A 27125-nucleotide genomic window follows, 5' to 3' on the forward strand; every position below is an offset into this window, starting at 1 on the left:
TATATGGTCAATTATTAGTGGAATAAGTGACGTTTATTTATAAGATTATTTCCAGGGGATCACATGCTTATGATTGCTTGCGGCTGGTCCTGCATTATTCAACTTATGATTCACCATAAGCCACTATAACTACCTTAAGTTCTATGTCACAGCCATCTTTGTTTTGAAGAATCCCCCCTTCCACCCCTACTCGTCCTCCTTTCCTAGATGGGTGGTACAGTGGCCCAGTGGTTAGCACTGTTGCCTGACAGCAGTCAGCAGTCGTGTAAACTCTGCACAGAAACGTCAGCTGGCTTGATAAGGACTAGAACCAGTGACGTTCCTGTGCAGAGTTTACACGTTCTCCCCGTGGGTTTCCCCCGGGTTCCTCCCACCGTCCAAAAACATGCAACTTAAGTTAATTGACTAATCCAAATTGCCACCATAGACATGCACCTAGTAAGTACTGTAGTTATCTCTTGAGAGCAATCACTGTTCATTAGCTACTACAGCAGGGGAGTTCTCAAGATCTACCTGAGCTCAAACTCCCCTCTCACCTTGCAAACGGGAGGGAGCCCCGGGCTCGAGGATCTTATGAGCTCAGGGCTTTCTCACGGGACAGCATGCCAAACAAGCTTTATAATCAATCATCAGCTAAGTGTGAACATTTGTGTGTCTTTTTTTGTATGACGTGCATTTGTTGCATGCATTGCAAAAGAAGAAATTGTGTTTGTTGAGCTAGTTTTGCTTGAAAGGCGATACTGAGAAAAAAAAGAAGGAAACAAGAGTCAAAAAAGTGAAGATGCACTAATGTAGTCAATTTCATTTCATCACACTTAGCATTAGCAGTTTGAGTTTATGACATTAAAAATATGTCAAATGAAGAAATGCACTGAATTCTGTTCAACGTCAGTAAGCTAAAGGGGTAGTTCGCCCTTAACTTGTTTCAAATCTGATTGATTTTTGTATTCTGTTGGACAAAAAGGAAGATTTTTTTTAAGAAAGCTGGAAAGCTGTAACCATTGACTTTCATAGAATTAGTTTTTTTCTACTATAAAGTCAATAGTTACAGGTTTTCAGCATTCTTCAAAATATCTTATTTTGTGTTCAACAGAGGAAACCTCCTGAAATTGAAGACACAATCACAGCAATATCTTTTGTAAGCTGTTTAGACAGAACTGTGTATAGTTATAGTGTGTCCACTGTCATTTTGGGGTGAAATAAAGACAAAAAGTCTCTTTTTTCTTATTTCTTCACGTTAAATAGGACTTAAATCCTTCCCATTTTGAGGCCCACTGTAAAGCCTGGTTTATACTTCTTCATGAAGTGATCAGCGTGACCCATGGCACCTGCCTTGCCTTTTGCCATGCATATACTTCTGCGTGCTTTTAGTCTTGCTCTGCAATAACACTTCCGAAACGCTAGCTGGCCGTAGGTTTTTATGTTCCTCTGTGTCGAGTTTCTTCACTGGTCTTTGAGTTTTTCTGAATGCTACCTTAAAGTACAAGTGGCTCGAACTCGCTCATTTTGAGGCGGGACCCAGCGGACATGAAACAACTTTAATCATAAGGTAAACACAAAAAAGAAGAGCTCCTTCATGGGACTCCACACTTGTAAACACTCCTAATATGATCACGGTGTTTACATGAGTTGCTTTTTGAACGTTCCTTTCATGATCCCGTTTTACATGTTGTAGCACATAATTCGATTAACGTCATTGCGTCTGTGCTAATCCATATTTCCTCCAGAGTTTCTTGTAATTTCGGTTTGTTTCATTTTTAAATTGTTGACTTTAACTGCAGCTCAGCACTTTTTTACTTTCATTCAGGAACATTTGGTTCATACCCCCTGTGATAAACGAGATATTGGATGCAAGTATGAACTGCTTCTCGAGTGTTGTTTTAATGGAGCTTTATACCGCACGCAGTATGGGGAAAAACTGAGTATGGGAAATTTAGGAAATTTTGTTCAGCCCGTCAAACTCTTCCAGAGCACCAATAGTTAATCCTGAAAAATTATGTTTTTCTATGAAGCCCTGGGTAAAAAAATCTTAATCATATTATTGTCTTATTCAGATTAAGGCGAATAATTCGATTACTGATGTGCATGTAAACGTAGTCAGTTCATTCAGGTTTGGAACAAGTGAGTAAATATTAACAGAATTAGTTTTTTGGGGTGGACTACCCCTTTAAATGCATGCATACTGTATGATCAATTAAGATATTGTTAAGTTTAATATCAAATATCCACTCATACACTGTAAAAAATATCTGTAAATTAGCAGTTTTTCGTATTTTTATGTTTATTTATGCCTTTGAATTACATTATGAGATCTTGATTATTCTTTCTGACAACTTTTAACACTAAATCATTTGAAAAATTTACTTTTATGAACATTTTTATTAGTTTAAAGTGCTATATTGTCTGCTTTGGTGAACAAGAATTTTGTAATAAGCTGCCAGTGCATTTTCTGCTATTTTACAGGCTTATTTATCTACACTCGAAGTCAGAATTATTAGCCCCTCTGTTTATTTTTCCCCAATTTCTGTTTAACGGAGAGAAGATTTTTTTCCACACATTTCTAAACATAATAGATTTAATAACTCATCTCTAATAACTGATTTATTTTATCTTTGCCATGATTACAGTAAATAATATTTGACTAGATATTTTTCAAGACACTTCTATACAGCTATAAGTGAGATTTAAAGGCTTAACTGGGTTAATTAGGTTAACTAGGCAAGTTAGGGTAATTAGGCAAGTTATTGTATAACGATGGTTTGTTCTGTAGACTAGCGAAAACAAATATAGCCTAAAGGGGCTAATAATATTGACCTTAAAATGACTTCTAAAACATTGAAAACTGCTTTTATTCTAGCTGAAATAAAACAAATACGACTTTCTCCAGAAGAAAAAATATTATCAGACATACTGTAATGCGAAATTTTCCTTGCTCTGTTAAAGATCATTCGAGAAATATTTGAAAAAGGTAAAGAAATTGAAAGGGGGACTAATAATTCTGATTTCGACTATATATATTATTTCTTATATTATTTCAAACAACTAAAATGTCAATAAAAGTCACTTTGTTAAACTGTAGAGTTGAAATTTTACCATCAAAGGTCGAGATCAACATCCCATAATGCAATTCACTACTGTAAATAAACAGAAAACACAAAATAACTGATATTTTTACCGCGTATGTATAAATATTTTCAACTAATATAACACAGATGCATTGTGAGTCACTATCTCAGATTAATATCTAGTTCAAGTTATCTAATCCCCTGAAAACATCACAGGAAAGGCGTTTCTTCATGTGTTCTGCAAGGTGTGGAAACTAATGAATTTCATCATTTTCAGTGGCCAGTTTCCGAACATCTTAGTCTGGTCTCAGTTTCTCACCGACCGTCTTCCTTCCACATTCGCCAAGCAGAGATAATCGTAATAATCTTTAGCCTAATGATCTCTCTCCATCTAGAATCCAGAAAGGTGCTACACAGAGTATTTTATAACACTCATTACATGACCTGAATGCAGGCTCGTGGGGCTTGTTTGAGCTGTGATCTGATCTGATTATGGTTTTTTTTGCTCTCAGCAGACAAGATGGTCTTCTTCATTGGCTGTTGGTAATGCCCTCAAAGCCTCAAATGCTACTTCCTCTTATTGACACAGCTGTAAAGCTACTGTTGGTGAGAACGTGTTAGGGCTCTGACATTTTGACACGCTTTGAGCTTGTCAGTTTTGCAGCGTGAAGTTTTCAAAACCTTTCAAGACGAGCAGTATTATTAGTCAGTATTTCATTTGATATAATTCGAATTAAAAACTTTTGGTAGCAAGTTTAAAGACTTTTACTATGTTTAAAGGCATGTTCAGCTTGGGGTTTAGCGTTTTTACAAAAATCTACCCTTAAAATGAGTTTTTTTTTGTTGCTTATTCAAACTACTTATTCAACATGAGTTGAAACGACACAATTAGTGACATTTCATTGGAAAAACTTTATTTTTCATGCTTTAATCCACTTAAATTTGTTAAATCTGTTAACTTAATCGGTTTGAAAGAATGAATTATGTGGATCCTGCGTTTTTTACTGTGAATATCATGATATAATTCATCTTATACCCTGATAATGACTGTAAAATCTACAGTAATGTACTGTAAATCAATTACAGCAAAAATACTGTATTTACATTACATTTACAGCAAAATTAACCTTGCGCTCTATGTATTTACAATATATACAGTATATGTTTACTGTTAAATATGAAGTAATTTTCACAATGCAACTTTAAAATACAGTAACATACCGCATGTTTGTCCTACAGCAAAGTACAGATCAGATTACAGTTAAATACTGTGTCATTTACAAAAATTGTTAACCGGACATAACAATACTGTAATATTTCTGTAAATTCCATCAATAATTAGTTTATATATTGTTCACACACTCAAAAATGTTTAAATTACTTATATAAAATAAGCTTAACAGCCAACCTAGGTTGGTTTTTGAAGCCAACCTAATTGTTTTATAGTCAATTCAATTAAATTTGTTAAATCTGTAAAGCAGGGTTATTCAATTAGTTCATCATTCAGTTAATTCATCAGGGCCGGTTCATGAAAAGCATCCCAAACGAAGGGCCGGAGAGATATGACTTGCTATATGAGTGATGACACAACACCATATAAGAGCCCATATGCTGTATTTTTCCTTAAGACACCCACGTTGGCTTTTTCTACATTAAAATGTTAATGTATTGTATTTTAAAATTACATAACATCACTGCATTGTACAATAGATTCAAACATTCAAATGTTGTATTTTAAAGCACAACATAAGTAGGCTTCTTCTACATTCAGACACAGTCATATATTATGTTTTGAACTGCATAACAATTATGGATGAACGATTATAGATTTTGGTTGTACGATTATATAGTCTAAAGAATAGTCATGGTTTCACGTATATCACGTCTAATGTAAATTCAAGCTTTATATTGGGTAAGTACATTGCTATTTAGATTAATTGTTGTTGCCATCTGCATTCATGCATACAAAATCATTTTAATAATAATTCATATTATTATAATTATATTATAAAACATATCTTTTGTTTACATTGCACTGAAAGGCACGCACAACTCTCACCATGAGATGTTTTTACTGCGTGCGCCCGGAAAGACGCAAGCACGTTACTCCGCTTGTGCGCGCATATCGGCATATTCTTACATTAGAAATAACAAACTTGCAAGCGGAAAAGACGTGATATGGGAACGGCAGCTGCAACAGCTAATCCGGTGTGCGTGCGAATTAGCCTCGGTGTACTTGGCCTTGGAACTTTAAACTAGCGGACAGTGGGCAACTTGGCATAACTTTGTTTAATCGCAGCAGTTTCGTTTTGTTCCGTGCAACAGAAATGCGGCTTGGAAAAGCCTTTATGATTAATTAACTGTGACGAATTAAAGCGCAGTTAATAGTGAACATCCAAATGTACCACTTGAATGTTTTCGGCTGCCCGTGCCACTCGCTTATGGTGACTCACGCTCTGCGCAGCCCATGCAGCTCGTATTGTATTGAACAGACGCACGTCACTTCATAACTATAGCGGCCGTTTTTCGACTGAACTAAAATTATTTTTTATGTCTTGGTCACACTATTTGGAGGGCTGGAAAAAATTGCTTCATGGCCGGGTTCGGCCCGCGGGCCGCCAATTGAATAGCACTGCTGTAAAGTTAACTCAATTTGTGTTGGCACAATCACAACATGAATGTATTGTGTGAAACCCAGCATTTTTTACAGTGAATATCATGATATAATTCATCTTATATCCTGATAATGACTGTTAACAGTTTACTGTAGAATCTACAGTAATGTACTGTAAATGAATTACAGCACAAATACTGTATTTACATTACATTTACAGCACCCTTTAAAGCAACTTGCTGTGTATATATTTACAGTTTATACAGTTTATATTTACTGTTAAATATTCAGTCATTTTCATAATGCAACTTAAAAATACAGTAACATACCGCATATTTGTCCTACAGTAAAGTACAGATCAGATTACAGTTAAATACTGTGTCTTTTGCAAAAATCGTTAACTGTATATCACGATACAGAACAATTTCTGTAAATTCGATCAATAACTAGTTTATATATTGTTCACACACTCAAAAATGTTCAAACTACTTATTTTAATTTAATTTAAACACAATTCTGGAGTTTTTATTAATTGTCTTATGTTTAATCCGCTTAAATGTGTTAAATCTGTAAAGTTAACTCAATGGATTTGTGTTGGGGCAAAATGAATGATTTTTGTGGAGTCCAGCATTTTTTACTGTGAATATTTTAATTAATCTTATATCCTGGGTGGTTCATTCTGCTGTGGCGACCCCAGATTAATAAAGGAACTAAGCTGAAAAGAAAATGAATGAATGAATCTCAAATCCTGTTAATGATATTTTCTGTATAATCTACAGTAATTTACTAGTTCGCGAGTAACATAATGTAAATCAATTACAGCAAAAATACTGTATTTACATTATGTTTACAGTGTACATTTAAAATGTTCAAACTACTTACATAAAATAAGCTTAACACAATTCCTGAGTTTTTTGAGTCAACCTAATTGTATTATGTTCAATCCACTTAAATTTGTTAAATCTGTAGTTAACTTAATTGATTTGTGTTGGGACAATATGAATGAATTTTGTGGAAACTGATTTTTTTTTTTATGTGAATATCATGATAGAATTCATCTTATATCCTGATAACGATATACGCAGTTAACAGTTTCCTGTAGAATCTACAGTAACTTACTGGCAGCTGTTCACCGGTAACTTAATGTAAAACAATTGCAGCAAAAATACTGTGTTTACATTACATTTACAGCACCATTTACCTTGCTGTGTATGTATATTTACAGTATTGCATATCTGTATTGCAAAATATACAGTAATTTTCATAATGCAACTTTAAAATACAGTAACATACCGCGTCACTGTTCAGTAAAATGCAGTTCATATTGCAGATAAATACTGTGTAGTTTACAAAAATCACTAACAGTGCATATCACAATAACAATTTCTGTAAATTCAATAATAACTAGTTTAGAAATTAATCACACTCAAAAAATGTTTAAATTACTTAAGTAATCCTTGAGTTTTGTTTTTGAGTCAACCTATTTGGTTTATGTTCAATCCACTTAAATTTGTAAACACCAGTAAGTTAACGTAATTCCTTCATGTTGTCCCAACACTAATCAATTGTGAAGAACCCAGCATTTTTTTACAGTGCACGTGAAGGATTATTTCTTTTTTACATCTTAAAGTATGGTGGCATGATGGCTCAGTGGTTAGCACTGTCTCCTCACAGCAAGAAGGTCGCTGGTTCGACTGGAACAATTGGCATTTCTGTATGGAGTTTGCATGTTCTCCCTGTGTTGGCGTGGGTTTCATCCGGGTGCTCCGGTTTCCCCCACAGTCCAAACACATGCGCTATAGGTAAATTGGATTAACTAAACTGGCCGTAGTGCATGAGTGTGTGAGTGTATGGGTGTTTCCGAGTACAGGGTTGTAGCTGAAAGGGCATCCTCTATGTAAAACATATGCGGGAATAGTTGGTAGTTCATTCCACTGTGGCGACCCCTGATAAATAAGGGACTAAGCCGAATGAATGAATGAATCTTAAAGTACCATAAATTAAAGTGATGATATTTCTCTTTTTATAAGGAATTTCAGGGCAAATGTTTGATTAAAATATAAGAAAAAAATTTAGAAAAAAATAGAAAAATATAGAAAAAAATGATAAAATAAAAACATTAAGTAAACAGTAAACGATTACTTGTCCAGCATGAAACTTAAAACCTAAAAAAATTTATTTATTTATTTATTTTTTATTAGAATATGCAAGTAGTACACAAAATGGGATCACATACAAAGAAAACAATACAAAAACATGAAAAAACTGTGTGTGCGTGCGTGCGTGCGTGCGTGCGTGCGTGCGTGCGTGTGTGCGTGTGTGTGCGCATGCGTGGTGGACGGTCAGAGTACATACATAAGTGAAAAAAGTATATATATATATATATATATATATATACATGACCAAAATGTATAACAGTCAGTTAAATGAAGCAAATAGCATAGATATTACATAGATAAAAATAGATATTAGATAAAAAATAACATTAAATAAAATGCTAAATATAAACATTTAAATAAATTATGTAATTATAAATAAATACATTAAATTCAGCAATCACTGTAAATCATGTACTTTGTGGCACCACGATATAAACGATAGAGCAAACTGAAAAAATTCACTTTTTATTTTGTCCAAATGTTATACATATAATCACATACACAACCCTAATATGCTTTAGTGCGATAGATAGCAAAACACTGCCCTTACATTACAATATAATAATTTATTTGTGACTGTTGGTGCAAACTTGCTTAACATGTGTAATTGTCATACCTTCATTAGTAAGAAGTGTGGACTGCGTTTTCTGCTTTGGATTATATTTAAACACTGAAACCTGACTCGTCTTATCTCTTCTAATATGTTAAAATGGCTTCCATCGAGTCATCAGAGAGCAAAGAAAAAGACATGCGTGTGCTTAGCTTCCTCTTTATTATCTCAGTTGTTCGTCTTAATCACTGAGACCAATCAGAGAGCAAACTGAGTATTCTGCTTTTCATATATGCAACCTGAAGAGATCTGTCTGCAGTAATGATGAGCAGTTTTACTCTAGACCTCCAGTTTGTTCATTCCGGATGTTTTTAGAATGCTCCACTCTTTGAAACATTCCAAATTTGTCTCCGGTTGCATTCCATTGGAATTTTTTAAATGTTTACATCATGTGATCAATAGATTTGGTTCATGAGAATGAATGAAAGAAAGGTATTTAATGTGCTGAAGTGAACTAAGTCTGTTAAAGCTGACACTTCATTTGCATGTTTTCCTGGTTCCCTGTCACACCCAAAGAAGTAAATTCTTTGGCCACTTTAATAAGTACACACACTGTTAACGATGTTTGTTAATTACACAGTATTAACTGTATTTTACTGTAGGACAGTTATGCGGTATGTTAAGTTGCATTGTGAAAATTACAGTATTTTTACAGTGAAGATATTCAATACTGTGAATACATATACAGGAAGATAAATGTTGCTGTAATATACAGTATTTTTGCTGTAATTGATTTGCAGTTGGTGGCACTGTGGCTCAGTGGTTAGCACTGTCGCCTCACAGCAAGAAGGTCACTGGTTTGAGTCCCGGCTGGACCAGTTGGCATTTCTGTGTGGAGTTTGCACTGTCGCAAAAGACTGCTGAAATTGGAGCCTGGGCATGCACAGAAAGACTGCCTGATCGAGCCAGAGGAGGAGCTGCGGAATTAAGCAAAGGCTTGTACGTCAAATCAACCACGCCCCCCGAACTTTTCACTTGACCGCCGGTATCTGCACTATAACAAAGGCTCCCTAAATAAATATAAGCACTTTCATTTAAAAACATGCAATAATATATGATTTAAAAACTGTGTGTAGTAAGCTGTTATAATTTAATAAAAGCAATACATGTTGGACTGCAGAAATAAACGATCTTTCATACACTCTAGCCTGAGTTAGTTACTTATAACAGGGTTGTTGGTATTTATTATCTTCACAGGGGTAGAAATAACACTTGTAAAATATGAACAATAACGTATAAACAACACATACATTTGTAAAGGGTTTTATTTTTAATTAGCAATCAACAGGACCCAAAATATACAAACCATAGATAACGATTTACCATGCGGGGAAAATCGTGTGTTTAAAAGATAAATACAGCAAGATTTTAAAAAATCAACAGGATATTTACACATCCCATCCCTGCACTATATAAAATAATCCTCGTCAATTTGTACAATAAACTTCGCAGTATTAATACATACGTTAAACTGATGTGTATTAGCTGCTGCAACTTCGCTCGTATATTGTTTATCATTTTTTGCCTTTCATTTGGTTTATTCGATGCCTTCATTATATCTGGCAAAGAGAAATTTACATTCATTTGAATGTTTTTTAGAAGTTTTCAAATAAAAAGCCAATAGTAAATGATGTATATAAATAAAATATAACATTTACAGCTCTATTTGTTATTTAAGATTCGGTTTCTAGAACATTAATAGTTTATAACAGCAAATAGATTAACTCAATAACATGCCGAAACGCAAAATGTCAGAGACGTCCTTTAAATCAAGTTCAAATAACCTCACAGGAGATCAATGTAGGTGTCGGCTAACATGAGTTTTGTATTCCTAATTATTATTTCAGACCCATAAAAAGAATCGCCTGTATTGTCCCCATCATGGTTAGGCGTGTATCAGCAAACTAATAAAGCCCGATAAAGCCCTGACCTTACCGAATAAACAGCAGATCCTGCATGTCAGAAAGTATAGTTTACTGATGAACAACTCATTTTATCATGGTAAAATAACACAGAAATCTAATAAAAACACTTTAGTCTCCTCCTAAATCTCCGACGTCTGCTTTGGAAAACTGTCAGTCAAAACTGTCAATCGTGACACGCCCAGCATTAAATTACTGCTAAACACAAACTATTTACAGAAATGAAGATCTGCACCTATATCAGCACGATAACCAGTGCCTTAATTGACCAGAACCATCTTTCGGGACATTTTATTGCAAGTGTAATACTAAATTGGCCGTAATGTATGAGTGTGTGTGAATGAGTGAATGGGTGTTTCCCAGTTATGGGTTGTGGCTGGAAGGGCATCTGTTGCATAAAACATATGCTTGAATAGTTGGCGACACCTGATAAATAAGGGACTAAGCCGAAGGAAAATGAATGAGTGAATGATATACAGTAAGTTACTGGCGAACTTTTTATTGCGCCGACTGGACTGTATTTCTTACTAGGACATACACTTTATTAGTACCGGGTTGGACCCCCTTTTGCCTTCAGAACTGTCTTAATCCTTCGTGGAATAGATTCAACAAGATACTGGAAATATTCCTCAGAGATTTTGCTTCATATTGACATGATAGCATCACGCAGTTTCTGCAGATATGTCGGCTGCACATCCATGATGACAATCTCCCGTTCCACCACATCCCAAAAGTGCTCTATTGGATTGAGATCTGGTGACTGTGGAGGCCATTTGAGTACAGTGAACTCATCATGTTCAAGAAACCAGTCTGAGATGATTCACGCTTTGACATGGCGCATTATCCCGCTGGAAGTAGCCATCAGAAGATGGGTACACTGTGGTCGTAAAGGGATGGACATGGTCAGCAACAGTACTCAGCTTGGCTGTGACATTGACATGATGCTCAATTGGTACTAATGGGCCCAAAAGTCTGCCAAGAAAATATCCCCCACACCATTACACCACCACCACCAACCTGAACCATTGACACAAGGCAGGATGGATCCATGCTTTCATGGTGTTGACGCCAAATTCTGACCCTACCATCCGAATGGTGCAGCAGAAATCGAGACTCATCAGACCAGGCAACGTTTCTCCAATCTTCTATTGTCCAGTGAACAGTTATCTTGCAGGATAATGCAGCATCTCACAAAGCTCAAATAATCTCAAACTGGTTTCTTTAGCATGGCAGTGAGTTCACTATAGGCAAATGTCATGCACAGTTTAATAAAACTATTACGACTTGATTTTATTGGCATTAAAGGGCACCTATTTTTATATAATTAATTTTTAAGGGGTTTTGACCTTTATTATGACAGGACAGTAGAGAATTCAGACAGGAATGCATTGGGAATAGATAGAGGGGAAGAATCGGCAAAGGACCTTCAGCCGGGAATTGAACTCAGGTCGCCTTGAGCACGTTGGTGCTAAATGTCAGCATGCAGTACCACTAAGCAACTGGCGCTGACAAAGGGTACCTATTTTACTGCTTTTTCAAGATTTAATATGAGTCTTTTGTGTCTCCAGAATGTGTCTATAAAGTTTCAGCTCAAAGCACCCATCAGATTATTTATTAGACCTTTCAGAACATTGGGATTTTCTGCTCTGAACACTATGTAGCTGTTTTTGTGGCCTGTGCCTTTAATGCTAGTTCCCACATGCCTGTCAGAGTGTGCCCCAATCTCCGCTTCGGCTGTGTCAGATAAACAGCACAGTGACAGACATGAAGCAGATCTCACGCAACGTTTGTGAGAAATACTACAGCAAGAGCTTCAACAATGTTCATTTGATGTATTCGTGGTGGAGTCGATGAGAATGAGTCCCACACAATGTTGTTACAAAGTTTTTGCACGGCAAATGTGACAGGATACACATTACTATCAACTGCTGTATGGATATATGTTATGTTAATGTACAAAATAAACCTGATTTAACATCCACAAACAGGGATTGAAGCATCGTCTTATAAGCGGCTGTCAAACAATTCAGTGGGCGGGAAAACCGCACTCCTATCTCATGTTGCGGTGGGCCTCAAAATGGGAGGGATTTGGATCCTATTTTAACGTCAGGATATTTTAAAAAAGAGACTTGTTGTGTTTCTATCGCCCCAATATGACTGTGGACACACTATACCTACACACAGTCCTGTCCAAGCAGCTTGCAAAAGATTATTTTCATCATAGGTGCCCTTTAACTTAAAAATGTAATTGTTATTAAGTTGAATTAAATATAAAAATATGTATAGAATGTATAGAATGTATAGAAAAAAAAGCCCCTTAAATATTAGACTGCAAAATTATTCAATGTCGTAGGCCAGATTAACAGGTAAATATGAAAATAAATCACTAATTCATTCCGCCAACTTATCCAGCATATGTTCTTCACAGCGGATGCCCTTCCAGCTGCAACCCATCACTGGGAAACATCCATACACACTCATTCACACTTATACACTATGGCCAATTTATCTTACCCAATTCACCTATACCACGTCTTTGGGCTTGTGGGGTAAATCGGGGCACCCGGCCATCATGCTTCCCACTGTGCCACCGTGACACCTAAATCACTAATAATTATTTAATTTAATTGTTAATTTTATGTAATTATTTTTAAATGATAAAGAATTATTCACAGAATTTTGAAATCTCCACAATATCAGTACTGTGCATGTTCATTATCATAATATATTGAATTATTGAACCAAAATCTCAGAGCTATTTAGCAAAGAGCGTCTGATCTGCAGTGTACATAATGAATGTGTGGTTGTTTCATATCTGCTTTTGTTTTCCTCTTTTCTCTCTTCACATTCTTGCATCTCATATAATCCACCTGCAACTCATTCTGTTTGCGTAGAGCGTGTGGTAAAAAGAAAAAAAAAATGCTTGTATGGTGTGACTTTTACCTAGCTACTGTGGTAAATGTTTACCATAAAAATAGCACCTTCAGACGGACAACAGTTTGCCAGCAGTGTGTTTAAGTGACAGTTTTGCACATTATCTAACAACAGAATAGACACACTGTAGTAGTACCTTAGAGTAGTAACACATACGTTTAATTATTTTTGTCATCATTTATTCATCCTCCACCTGTTCCAAACATTTATAAGTTACATTTTTAACAATTGTTTGGAAGAATGTTGGAGATCAGTAGCATATTTTTACTACAACAAACGTTAATAGCAACCGGTTTACAACATCCTTCAAAATATCTTCATTGAAATCACTTTAGTAAATGGAAACTAAATGCAAGGTATTTGGTGAACTATCTCTTTAAGTTAATAGCGTGAAATTTTTAGGAGTAAACACGGTGCAAAATGACACTGTTGTACCTCTAAATGTACAATTTTTACCAACCAATGAATTTGTAATAACATTAATGGCTCTAAATTATCACAATTTAGCCAAACAAGTAATTATTCCCGATAGATGGAGTGAAATTAGAATTTTAGAAGCGTTATATCTCTATATTTTAACTATATCTAAATTTAAATGCAATAACTCATATTCTGTGTAACACAAAAGACGCCACACAAAAAGTTGTTATTAGTTAATGTTAGGTAATGTACAATCACCGGCCACTTTATTAGGTACACCTTACTAGTACCGGGTTGGACTCCTTTTTGCCTTCAGAACTGCCTTTATCCTTCATGGCATAAATTCAACAAGGCACTGGAAATATTCCTCAGAGATTTTGGTCCATATTGACACGATAGCATCACACAGTTGCTGCAGATTTGTCGGCTGCACATCCATGATGTGAATCTCCCGTTACACCACATCCCAAAGGTGCTCTATTGGATTGAGATCTGGGGACTGTGGAGGCCATTTGAGTACAGTGAACTCATTGTCATGTTCAAGAAACCAGTCTGAGATGATTTGTGCTTTATGACATGGTGTGTTATATGTAAGATGTGTACACTGTGGTCATAAAGGGATGGACATGGTCAGGAACAATGCTCAGGTGGGATGTGGCATTGATACAATGCTCAACTGGTACTAATGGGCCCAAAGTGTGCCAATAAAATATCCCCCACACCATTACACCACCACCACCAGCCTGAACCATTGATACAAGGCAGGATAGATTCATGCTTTCATGTTGTTGATGCCAAATTCTGACCCTACCATCTGAATGTGGCAGCAGAAATCGAGACTCATCAAATCAGGCAACCTTTTTCCAATCTTCTATTGTCCAATTTTGGTGATCCTGTGCGACTTGTAGTCTCAGTTTCCTGTTCTCAGTTGACAGGAGTGGCACCCGGTGTGGTCTTCTGCTGCTGTAGCTCATCCGCCTCATGGTTCGATATGTGGTGTGTTCAGAGATGCTCTTCTGCAGACCTCGGTTGTAACGAGTGCTTATTAGAGTTACTGTTGTCTTTCTATCAGCTGGAACCAGTCTGGCCATTCTCCCCTGGCATCAACATAGCATTTGTGCCCACAGAACTGCCGCTCACTGCATATTTTCTCTTTTTCAGACCATTCTCTGTAAACCCTAGAGATGGTTGTGCATGAAAATCCCAGTTGATCAGCAGTTTCTGAAATGCTTAGACCAGCCCGTCTGGAACCTACAACAATGCCACATTTAAAGTCACTTAAATCACCTTTCTTCTACATTCTGATGCTCGGTTTGAACATAACTAATGTTAACAAACATGAATAAATACAGTAGTAAATGTATTTTTCGTTGTTTGTTCCTGTTAGTAAATGCATTATCTAACATATAACTTTGAGCTCAGTCTAAAAGAGTCAGCTAACATCAATTCAATTTCATAATTTTATTCAATTCATTCATATTAAAGAGACAGAAAATCAAATTAATGTCAACAAAAAGCAAAAGTGTTCACCAAAGGAGCATCTCGCTATCATTTATTTGGCTTATTCACATGCTTTTAAACTCTAATTGCAAAATTAAGGTGTTTAGTATGTTATGATTTCTTTTCTCCAGGTCATGTTGAAGTGTCAAAATGCGTTTCTGGTTTCTCTCCCCAAACCTGCTCTCCCTGTATGCCCAGTTCTCAACAGACACTGGAGCTAGCTTTATTATTCAGCTATAGTCATTTGCTTTCATTCAATTAAGTCAGCAAATATTGTGTCATGCAGTGAGAGAAGATTAGAAGAGTATTTGCTAATTCCTTTCACATTAAAATTAATTTTTCTGTTTGTGGATCATGACCATATCGGATGACATATGATCATCTGAACAGAAAATAAGAGCCTCACTTAAAAAAAACGGCAGTGATTTCAATCGTAAAAAAGCTACAGTAACAGTCTATAACCTGGTTAACAGAAAGGTTCTAAATATGTATGGTAAAAAACGTAAATGTACTTTTTCCCAGAACTCCCTGTGAGACACTTTTTATTTATGAATTTTATAGCAAATTACAGTAAAAAAGACAAACAATTCTATTATAAAAAGTATAGATAGTAGTGCTGAGCGATACAGAAAAAAATGATCACGATTTTATCTTTAATATCATTTGGTATCGACAATTATTGAATATTGTTTTACAATCCATTTAGAAATATTATTATAAATTAGTTTAACCACTTTATTTTAATTTACCAACATTCATTCGTTCATTTTCCTTCAGCTTAGTCCCTTTATTCATCAGGAATCACCACAGTGGAATGAACCGCCAACTTATCTAGCATATGTTTCACACAGCGGATGCCCTTCCAGCTGCAATCAAGCACTGCAAAACATCCATACACACTCATTCACACTGCAGCCAATTATTGTATATTATATTTTCGCACTTACTAGCTGAACGTTTACCTCCGTATGATCAGCTTTTATGCTGTTACCAATTTGCCCAGTGGCTTGCCGCATACGTCAGCGGGGTTCAAGTCCAGCAAAGAACGGTTCCAGAAGAGGGTAAGACAAAAAATTTCAATAACCAGTAAATAACAGGGTGAAAATGTGGTAAAAATCAGGGGTTTTCCTTTTTCTGGATTGCTTTTTAAAACTGTCGGTTGTGTTTAAGGAAGTGGGTGGGTGGGTTGGTCAATTGATGCTTTTGAAAACACTATTGGTTGGGTTTAGGGAAGGAGGAGGGTGGGTAGTCGGTCAGTCAGTCAGTCGGTCAATTAGTCAGTTGACAGCAGCCTGTGGTGGATTTACATGAGAACAGCAGGTGTGAATCGCACTTGCTGTAGAAATTTGAGATCTGAAAAAGCGTACACAGCGGCCTCTGGTGGATTTGCGAAAACAAAAACTGCAAAAATTCATGCCTCCTGGAATGTATTTTGCTGTCTCCAGAAATGTATATGGGGGTACGTTTTCAGAATGAGCCTGGGTTGCTAAAAGCAGATGAAAAGCCAGAGTGAGAGGTTTCCTTCAGCATTTTCAATGCGCTTTGCGCTCCCGCTCCTCAGATGTCTCTCATAACTTGGCAACCATGAACTGTTTTTAACCATTTATTTTTGCTTGTCACACTATTTGTGGGCACAAAGCGCGCTCCTCAATTGTAAAAGCCCTAAGCTTATTGACATTCCTTCCAAGGCAGGGCTCAGCAGCCACATTTTATTAAAACTATAACGCTTCATACCGAAACTTCATTAAGAACTTTTTTATCCTTATTGACAATGGTGTACGGTCAATAAACACTGATACTGATTTATCGCCCAGCCCTAATACATAGTATCAACTTATACACATACTGTATAAAGAAATAAAAAAAAAACATACCAACAAATAACAAGTTAAATAATAATGTGACTTAACAAAAACTACAACCGTACAATCTCTAGTACACAATACACTCTATTTTAAACTTAATAAAGGAAAAGAATCAATTTTTGTTGACATGCTATGGTGCTTTTTAGGTTTTTTCCCATTAGTAATGTACATTAGCATTTTATGTTACATCTAATGTTGATAAATAATGTTTATTCCATTACTGTAATTGTCAGTGTTAGGGGTGTAGATCACGGGTTCGGAACACACGCAACCCACAGATTAATAATTGTTTTTTTTTTCTATGTATATTAATCCTAAATTTGTAACAATTGCAGAGAGATCGCCTCTCGCGTCATTCAAATCACATGTATGAAAGCATTTAGGCTTTCCTGTAAAATATAATGATGACGGAAGAAGTTGTGGTAGGTTATTTAAAGTGTGGTCACTGCTTGTTTAGCCTGCATTAATGCATTCAGTGTAAGCTGCACGATCATTAAAAGATCGGGATCTCAACACCCACGCAACATAAATTATAAATGATAGTGATTTGCATATGTTTATTAATCACTCCAATCTCTGCATTCAAATCTGTGTTTGAAAAGAGATTCAGGTTTAAATCTTTAGAGTTAGTTAAGAAGTTACAAACAGTCAGATAACACAGAAGTGCTGGGAGAACAGTTTATAATTTAGATAAAACCACTGATGTTTATGGTAAAGCTTAAAATCACCGTCATTTAACTTGACGCTCAAAAATGAAAGTTGTAGTCAGCAATTAGATTATTTAACCAATAGGTGGCCATCAAAAAAATCCACTGAATAATTCTTCAAAAATGGTCATCTAGCAATGAAACATGAAGTTTTATGAGTGAATATCTGAATCACTTAATGAAAATGAGACTAAAAATATGAATTGTACAAATGGTGATGTTAGATTTCCACATTTAGCGTCATCAGCAACAGTAGGAGTAACAGTGAATTTTACACAGTACTGAATATTTTATTTTTATTCAGCTGATTATTTCTTCATTTAATTTTTATTAAAATTACAGCTTCTAAGTTCTGTTTGTTAAAACCAAAAGTGTCTTGCAGGAGTGCTTCTGTAATAAATGGAAAGCAAACTAAATTGGTCTCCTCCCTTTTTTGGCTGATCCGAAAAATGGTCCAATCCATGACTAAATACGACCATATGACCATAACGTGATCCAAACCATGAGATTTGTGATGCATTACACATTATTTAAATATTACAAAATATTTTTGATATAAGCATTGGTTCATTATAAGACTTTCTCATATGCTTGTGTTTACGTCTGTGTAACAGATAATATAACATGTAGATGTTAGTACTTCAAAGCATTGGTGTATTAACATTATAAATGAATGAAATACGGTGGTTTACTGTAAAATTAGAAATTAATTCTGCAGTCATTACCATATTTTTAATGCTAAATACTGGCATCCACTAATATATTTTAAACACTGCAGTATTTATCCGTAATTCATGCATAACAGGCTGAAGATATGAATGAAGCATCATGGGAAATTCTTGAAGAGACATGATAAAAATGGAAACAATAGGCATGGGTGGTGGACATTCCTCTATTGTTTTCTCCAGCACACCTATTGAACAGAAAGGCTTGCTGATTTGTTAAGCGTGACGTCTTGCTCATGTGTCTCTGTTGGGGTGTTTATGTGCATCTTGGAGCGAGTTTGCAATATTTTCATGTGGCAGAAAGAAAAACGATTGTCTCAAGGTTGTGTATGTTGTGCCCCATTTGCAGCTGGACCCTCTGAACAGGAAATGAGGGGGAGGTTTTAGTGGGCCGGACAGGAAACGCTCGCAAAAACTGGCATCCTGTTGATCCACTGATGGTCAGTGTGATAGAAATACAGGACATGGTTTTTGGTTGAACGAGTGGACGCTGCACACAAACACACACACACACGTAGATTTTCAAGGGGGAATTTGAACAGAGAACTTCCCTTTCTCTAGACAGGAAAGAAAGAGGAAGCAGCGCAAAAAAAAGTGTTAAGTCACAAAATAAGAAGTCATTTGCACTTTCTCGTCTTCTTAAATGTGTGTTGTTTGTGTTTTTCTTTCTCTTTAGAATGATGCTGTGTATGGAAAGCTGATCTGAGGATCTGGTGAGAGGAGAATCTGTTCCTGCATCCATTACATTCACACTTAAGTATTGTTATTGTGTTGGATTTCTTGCAATTGGTGCACAATAAGTTAAATATAGTAATAATAATTAGGGCTGCACAATATATCACAAAAATATCATTATTACATGCATTGGATGTTTATGTAAATTTGACCAATCAGATGGTGCCTTGCTGTCTTTATCTCCGCCTCCTCAGTAGTTGCTGTTCTACTATTGGCTGTAGCCCAAAGCTGAAAATAAATACTTATAATGACAACAGCCAATCAGAGTCAGAATATCTGCTGAGGTTTTCACTCACTCTTAGGGCTCTATTTTAATGATCTAGGCACAAAGTCTAAAGCACAGAGTGCAAAAGCATTAAGGGCATGTCTGAATCCACTTTTGCTATTTTAAGAATAGAAAAATACGGTTTGCGCCACGGCGCATGGTCTAACAGGGTTGTGCTTATTCTCCTAATGGGTTATGGGTGTGTTTTGAGCATAATGTGCATTAAACCAAACAGAGGCTCATCTCTCATTCCCTTTAAGAGTCAGTTGCGTCACGTCATGGCGCATTTGCTATTTACATGGCGGAGTTTGTAAATAGAAAACCTGAACGCTTCACTAGCGAGAAAACAGTTAAACAGAGCATCTGTAGCGTGAGGATAAAGAATGAGCCTCCTCCAGTTGGCCTTTACTTTCACTTTACCTTTACTCTTTACTTTACTCCTTTACTTTCATGCAGTAAGGAAACGTTGGAATTAGTCTACATATTAGTCTAATTAGTTCCATTAGTCTACATATTTCTAAAGTCCAGCTCTGTGCTAAACGTGAAAATTAGGGCTGCGCTGGTCTGGAAATAGCAACAAGTGCACCTTGTGCGACAGGTGTATATAGGGCCTATAGTGTTTTAAAAATTAAACGTTTGCATTTTGACAGCGGTTTTTACTCTGAATTAGAATTAATTAGATCTGAAGAATATCTTTTACCTGTTTATTTTAATATCAATAAATTAATAAAGGGTTTTTAAAACATAGCTGATTAAAACAGCATTTTTACAGTATCGTGCAGCTCTAATAATAATAATAATAATAATAATAATAATAATAATCAGAGTTGGCTGTATTCTAATTTAGGGCTGCACGATATTGGAAAAATCGAAACATTTTGTTTTACTGTCATATACACTACCGGTCAATAGTTTGGGGTCAGTAGGATTTATAAATGTTTTAAAATAAGCTTCTACTGCTCACCAAAGCTGCGTTTATTGCATCAAAAATACAGTACACATTGTAAAATTATGCAAAGTTATTGCACTATAAAATAACTGTTCAAAAGTAGTTTAACATTTAATTTAATCATTTATTCCAATGATTTTATAGATGAATTTTCATCTTCATTACTCCAGTCTGCAGTCACATGATCCTTCAGAAATCACTCTAATATTAATAATAATAATAATAATAATAATAATAATAATAATAATAATTATTATTATTATTATTATTATTATTATTATTATTATTATTATTATTATTATTATTATTATTTTTAGTGGTATTAGTAATAAAAGCAATAATCACTGGAGTAATAATTTAATTTGAAACCACATACAATTAGTAATAAATAATTTAATAAATTATTAATTTAATAAATAAGTATTTAACAATTAAAAGAAAAAAAATTACATTTAATAATTACCGCCTTGATGAACAAAATAATTTTATTTAAATTAATAAACAAAATTAATAAAAACTGACCCCAAACTTTTGACCGGTGGTGTATATTGTGATATGAATACAAGTTCACCAGATGACTTCAATATCTCAAGATGTAGGGGAGTGAATCATGCATAAAATATTTGTAAAAAATCTATGATCATTGATAAATACAATAGAAAACAAAGTTACAAATGAAATAAACAGTGCTTTACGGTTTTCTGAGTAGTCTAACCGCATTCAGGAACAGTGCAGTACAGTTGTTGACAGTAAAGTACAGGTACAGTAATTGAATAATCACATTTAAAAATAATACTGCATAGTCTTCATTGAATAAATAATGCAATAAAAACAATTGTTATTACAAATGGTGCAATGTCTTAATTCTGGAGGCTTTTAAAATCCTCAGACCTCAAAAACGAATGCAATTAATAAACTATAATCCAGACTCAACATATATCAATGCTGAAACAATATATTGTGCAGCCCTAATCTAATTACGTTACATTTTCTAGGAACACATGTAATGCATCTCATTTTAATTTGTGTAATTTGCTCGCAGTTACTGAAGTCAACATAATTACATTACGTGCTTTACAAATGAAGTGGATAACACTTTAGGTATAATTCTCGTTATTAACAAACCATTCACTATGACTTATAAGGCAACACGTGCTAACCATCTTCATCCTCTTTTAATGAGAAGCTGGTTATTATAAACCAGACACCGTCAACAAAATGAGCTACAGTATCTGTGGTGTGCATTGTAAAGCTCAATGGTTTAACCCAGATACGCTGGTTTTAAAAAGGTTATGGTTCCCAGAAACAATAACGTTGTCACAAAAAAGTTATTTCACGAGCGTTGGTGCATTCATTTTTAGAATTTAGACCTTTGAATAATCCACTGCTTATGAAGATTCATTTACTGTTATACTGTTTATACAAAACTGGCCCATACACACTCATTCACACGCATACACTATGGCCAATTTAGTTTATTCAATTCACCTATAGCGCATGTCTTTGGACTGTGAGGGAAACCGAAACATCCGGAGGAAACTCACGCCAACACGGGGAGAACATGCAAACTCTTATTATTATCATTATTATTAATATTATTACTAATAATATATTTACATTTTTTTTGTGTATAAAATTCTTGGGTAAATTAAATATTAGATTGGCAGTGGGATTAAATATTATAGTGTTTAATGTATAATTCATTCATTCATTCATTTTCTTTGCAACTTAGTCCCTTTGTTATTCAGTATTTGTTTTACGCAGCAAATGCCCTTTCAGCTACAACCCATGACTGGTAAACACCCATACACTCCCATTTACACACATACACTACGTGTGGTTTATTTATAAACTAATTTCGAGAGGATCACATGCTTATGATCAACACGGCTGGCTCCTCATTAGCTCCGTAATCTGACCAATTAGATGATTACGGAAGCATTATAAATAACCAGAGTTTTTCACTCCAGTTATCTTCGTTTTGAAGCCCCCCCCCCCCTCCTATCGGACTGGTTGGTGTTTCTGTGCGGAGTTTACATGTTCTCCCCGTGTTCGCGTGGGTTTCCCCCGGGTCCCCCGGTTTCCTCCCACCGTCCAAAAACATAAACTATAGCCAATCGACTAAACCAAATTATCACCAAATACAACCCTAGTTTACACTTTTCACGCGGCGACAAGCAGGGGAGTCCTCGAGACCTACTTGAGCTCGAACTCCGCTCTCGCCCTTCTAACGGGAGGGAGCCCTGGGCTCGAGGATATTATGAGCTCAGGGCTCTCTCCCGGGACAGCATGCCAAATACACTTTATTGATTATCAGCTAAGTGTGAACTCTTGAAGGACAATTTAGCTTACCCATTTCACCTATAACGCATGCGTTTGAACATGGGGAGAACATGCAAACTCCTATTATTATTATTATTATTATTATTATTATTATTATTATTATTATTATTATTATTATTATTATTATTAATATTAATATATTTAATAATAAAAATGTTGGGTAAATTAATTATTAGACGAGTTTAATCACAAATAGCACTGGGATGAATTATTATAGTGTTTTAATATATAAGTTCACTCATTCAATTTCAAAGACATTTCTATACTTAAAGACCTGAAGTGTATCTATATTTTGTATCTAGTGTAAATTAAATTAATGAACGGCAATGGTGGACTATTGAAATGCAATAAACACACATTTTGGGCAAGTTAAATAATAAAAGAAAAGTTAAAGACAAAGATATGCACCTGAGGGATATTTTTAAAAGTTTAGAAATTAAGAAAGCCATAAATATTCATATTTTAAATGAACGGTTGTACTGCCAAATGATTATTTAAAAAAAATATATATTTAACAGTGAAATAGTGACATTTTAGCAGTGGGTGACTGTCGCCTCACAGCAAGAAGGTTGCTGAAGGACTCACAAAATCTGGTTTCCGATATACCGGAACTATGGTTTTTTCAGTCGGGCTACCAAAATCTATCTACACCGTGCCCGACGGGGTATCTATGAGCAGAACCAGGCATGATGTAGATAGATTTTGGTAGTTTCCTCCGGGTGCTCCGGTTTCCCCCACAGTCCAAACTCATGTGCTGTAGGTAAATTGGGTAAGCTGAGTTGTCCGTAGTGTATGTGTGTGAATGAGAGTGTATGGGTGTTTCCCAGTGATGGGTTTTAGTTGGAAGGGCATCTGCTGCATAAAACATATGCTGGTTAAGTTGGCGGTTCATTCCGCTGTGGCGACCCCAGATTAATAAAGGGACTAAGCCAAAGGAAAAATAATGAATATTAGAATTTTGTCTCTATTAGAGTTTTTATACAAAAATAATAGCAAACTTTATATATATTTTTTCAAATACCTCATTAAATAATAATCAGGTTATTAATTATTAATAATGCAATACTGAAATAATGTCAGTCATTGAGCAGTCCTGCAAACAAGCATAATAATCTTGCAGGTTTTTTCGTTTCTTAGTTTCATTCATTTATTTTCCAGCAGAATGAACCGCCAACTTATCCAGCATATGTTTTATGCCCTTTCAGCCGCAACCCAGTACTGGGGAGCACCCATAGACTCTCACATTCACACACACACTCATACACTACGGCCAATTTAGTTAATCAATTCTCCGATAGCGCATGTGTTTGGACTGTGGGGGAAACCCGAGCACCTGGAGGAAACCCACACCAACACAGGGAAAACATTCAAACTCCACACAGAAATGTCAACTGGCCCAGCCAGGACTCGAACCAGCGACCTTCTTGCTGTGAGGAAACAGTGCTAACCACTGAGCCACCATGACGCCTTGTTTCTTTGTTTATAAATAAAGCCACACCTAAAAACTAAAGTCACTGCATTAGATAAACACCATCAGAAACCTCACTGCATCTAATGAATTTCTCCTTATCTTGTTTCTATGGGCTGAAGCTCTGTTTCCAGGGTGATGAGCTTTGTGCTTTGAGAACATCAGATATTATGGGCTGCGCTTGCTGTAAGCAGAGGAAGGCCAGTAAAGCTGTGTCGAACCAAAACTCCTGCGACGCATTCAATGGGACGCAGGCGTCAGAACCGTCCCGCTACATCCCCGATCCCACATTTAACTCAGGAATCCCAAACTTCAATGATTTCTCAAACCCACTTACTCCACCAACGTCCATCATCAACCCGACACGTCCTCCGGGACTCACAGGTGTGTGTTTCATTCAGATCAAAATCAGAAGGTAAAGTCTAGAGCCGGCCAGAAGTGCGATATGCACATTAATATAGCAACATTTTTTAATGACACTGTATAACAATAATTAATATTTTTACAGTACTGTGACGGTTGGGTTTAGGGTGGGGGTAGACGTTAATCAAATACAATAAATGGGAAATTTTATTAATAATATAAATAATTCTCGTTAACTTCCGGCCGCAACCACATCCGATCTAGCAACAACCAAATCAGAATGAGTTTATTCACCAATTGTTTGTGGTTTACAGGAGCTCATATGAGCATATACATACATATCAACACAAAGAGACAGAAATATTCATATAGAAATAAAGAAGAAAGTTAGCAGTTTTCAGTATTTTGGGATTTCTGTTTCTATTTTTCCCCATTTATTTATGCTTTTGAATTTTATTATGGGACCTTGACCTTTCTTCCAACAATTTTAACCTTGAAAAGTTAAAAAAAGTGACTCTTATGAACATTTTTAATGGTTTAAAGTGCTTTATTGTCTGGGTTGGTGTTGTATATTACGCTACATACTTTGTAATAAGCTGCCAGTACATTTTAGTTACTCCTTTATTTATTATTTCTTATGCATAATATTATTTCAAACGACTACAATGTCAAAAGAAATCACTTTGTTAAACTGTAGAGTTGAAGTTTCAACATCTAAAGTCGACAGAGCACAGATCAACATCCCATAATGCGATTCACAACCGTGAATAAACAGTAAACACTTGTGAATCACTAAATATGGAAACTGTTCATTATCAGATATTTATTACAGTGTGTATTAATACATCTACTATAGATGGTTTGTGTGCAATCTGTGCATTTTTGTCTGTTTTAACTGTAGTACAGATAATAAATAATAAAATACTAAATATTTATGTAAAAGGGTTTAAAAATAAGTGGCTTTAAGGTTTCCTAGAAACCTTAGATACAATAATGAGACTGTATTGTTTATGACCATACAAAAACAGCTTGCAACTGATTCAATTCAATTCAATTCACTTTTATTTGTATAGCGCTTATACAATGTAGATTGTGTCAAAGCAGCTTCACATAAAAGGTCATAGTAAATAGGAACAGTCTAGTTCAGTTTGTAGTGTTTCAGTTCAGTTCAGTTTAGCTCAGTTCAGTGTGGTTCAATAATCACTACTAAGAGTCCAAATATTGAAGACCAAATCCAATGATGCGCAGCTCTACAGATCCCGAACCATGCAAGCTAGTGGTGACAGCGGAGATGATGTGCTAACTAAAAAAGTTGGATATCTTTAATGTTTTTTTTTTCCAAAATATATTTATTGATTTTAGTTAGCAATAGCAATATGCATAAAAAACACAACATAAAATAAAGAGTTAAATTAAATAAGCAAAATATAAAACATATATGTAAACAAAAAATATTATGAAATGTTGAAACATCTGGAATCCAACAAGTGGTTAAAAGGGTGAAAATAAATATATAAATAAATTACATAAACTCAAATAATAACAATAAATAATTCAAAAATAAATCAATAATAACAATGTTTAACACATATGTTTGGACCATGCATTTCACAGCTTTCCAGTGTGTGCTGGTTCAACAAATTTGTTAATTGTTGCTGAAATGTGAGACATCAGAACAATACAATGAGACACCGACAGGGTTTGAAAGCTCAAACATCAAAAAATGTTGCATGGTCCACCTTGTTAAAAGGAGTCCATATTTTATAAAATATTATTATAATAATTGTAATTTTCCTTTAACAGTGTATGTCAGCTTCTCCAGAACAAGATTGCTAGTCATTTCTTTAATCCACTGGCCATTTTTTTTCCAATTTAAAGAAATAACATGCTTCACTTGGAGTGTATCTTTAATGTTTTATATTAAAGGAACACTCACTTAAAAAAACAAACATTTTATAACTCCACTAGAGTTAAACAGAGGAGTTTTACCATTTTTGAATCCATTCAGCCGATCTCCAGGCCTGGCGGGAAAACTTTTAGCTTAGCTTAGCATAGATCAATGAATCGGATTAGACCATTAGCATCTCACTCAAAAATGGCCAAAGAGTTTACATAATTTTCCTATTTAATGCTTGACTCCTCCATAGTTACATCGTTTACTAAGACTGAGGGAAAAAGAAAAGAAGCTATTTTATAGGCTAATATAGTGCTATCATAATATTATAAGATAATATTACTGCACCCTCTACATCCTTGGTACAGTCCCAAAACATCTTGATTATTACAGCAGAATGAGAGTATAGCCATATTGACTTAGAAAATAGCAACTTTTCATTTTCTGTTAGTCTTAGTACACTATGTAAATACAGAAGAGTCAAGCTTTAAATAAGAGAATTATCAAAACTCTTGGGCGAGATGCTAATGGTCTAATCTGATTCAATGAACTATGCTAAGCTAAGCTAAAAGTTCTCCCACCAGATC

At 35.3% G+C, this 27125-nt stretch overlaps 1 protein-coding gene across 3 annotated transcripts in view; it reads left to right on the forward strand.

The window, feature by feature from the left end:
• Positions 1–27125, forward strand: part of yrk (Yes-related kinase) — a 70847-nt gene that overhangs the window by 14119 nt on the left and 29603 nt on the right. For all 3 annotated transcript variants that reach the window (XM_056479310.1, XM_056479308.1, XM_056479309.1), the window contains exons 2-3: positions 19198–19234; positions 24404–24665. In XM_056479310.1, the coding sequence (XP_056335285.1) occupies positions 24452–24665 (214 nt within the window). In that variant the 5' untranslated portion in view covers positions 19198–19234; positions 24404–24451. The remainder of the gene's footprint in view (positions 1–19197; positions 19235–24403; positions 24666–27125) is intronic.

Source organism: Danio aesculapii, chromosome 19, assembly GCF_903798145.1.
Source record: "Danio aesculapii chromosome 19, fDanAes4.1, whole genome shotgun sequence".
In the NCBI taxonomy this organism is placed as follows: domain Eukaryota; kingdom Metazoa; phylum Chordata; class Actinopteri; order Cypriniformes; family Danionidae; genus Danio; species Danio aesculapii.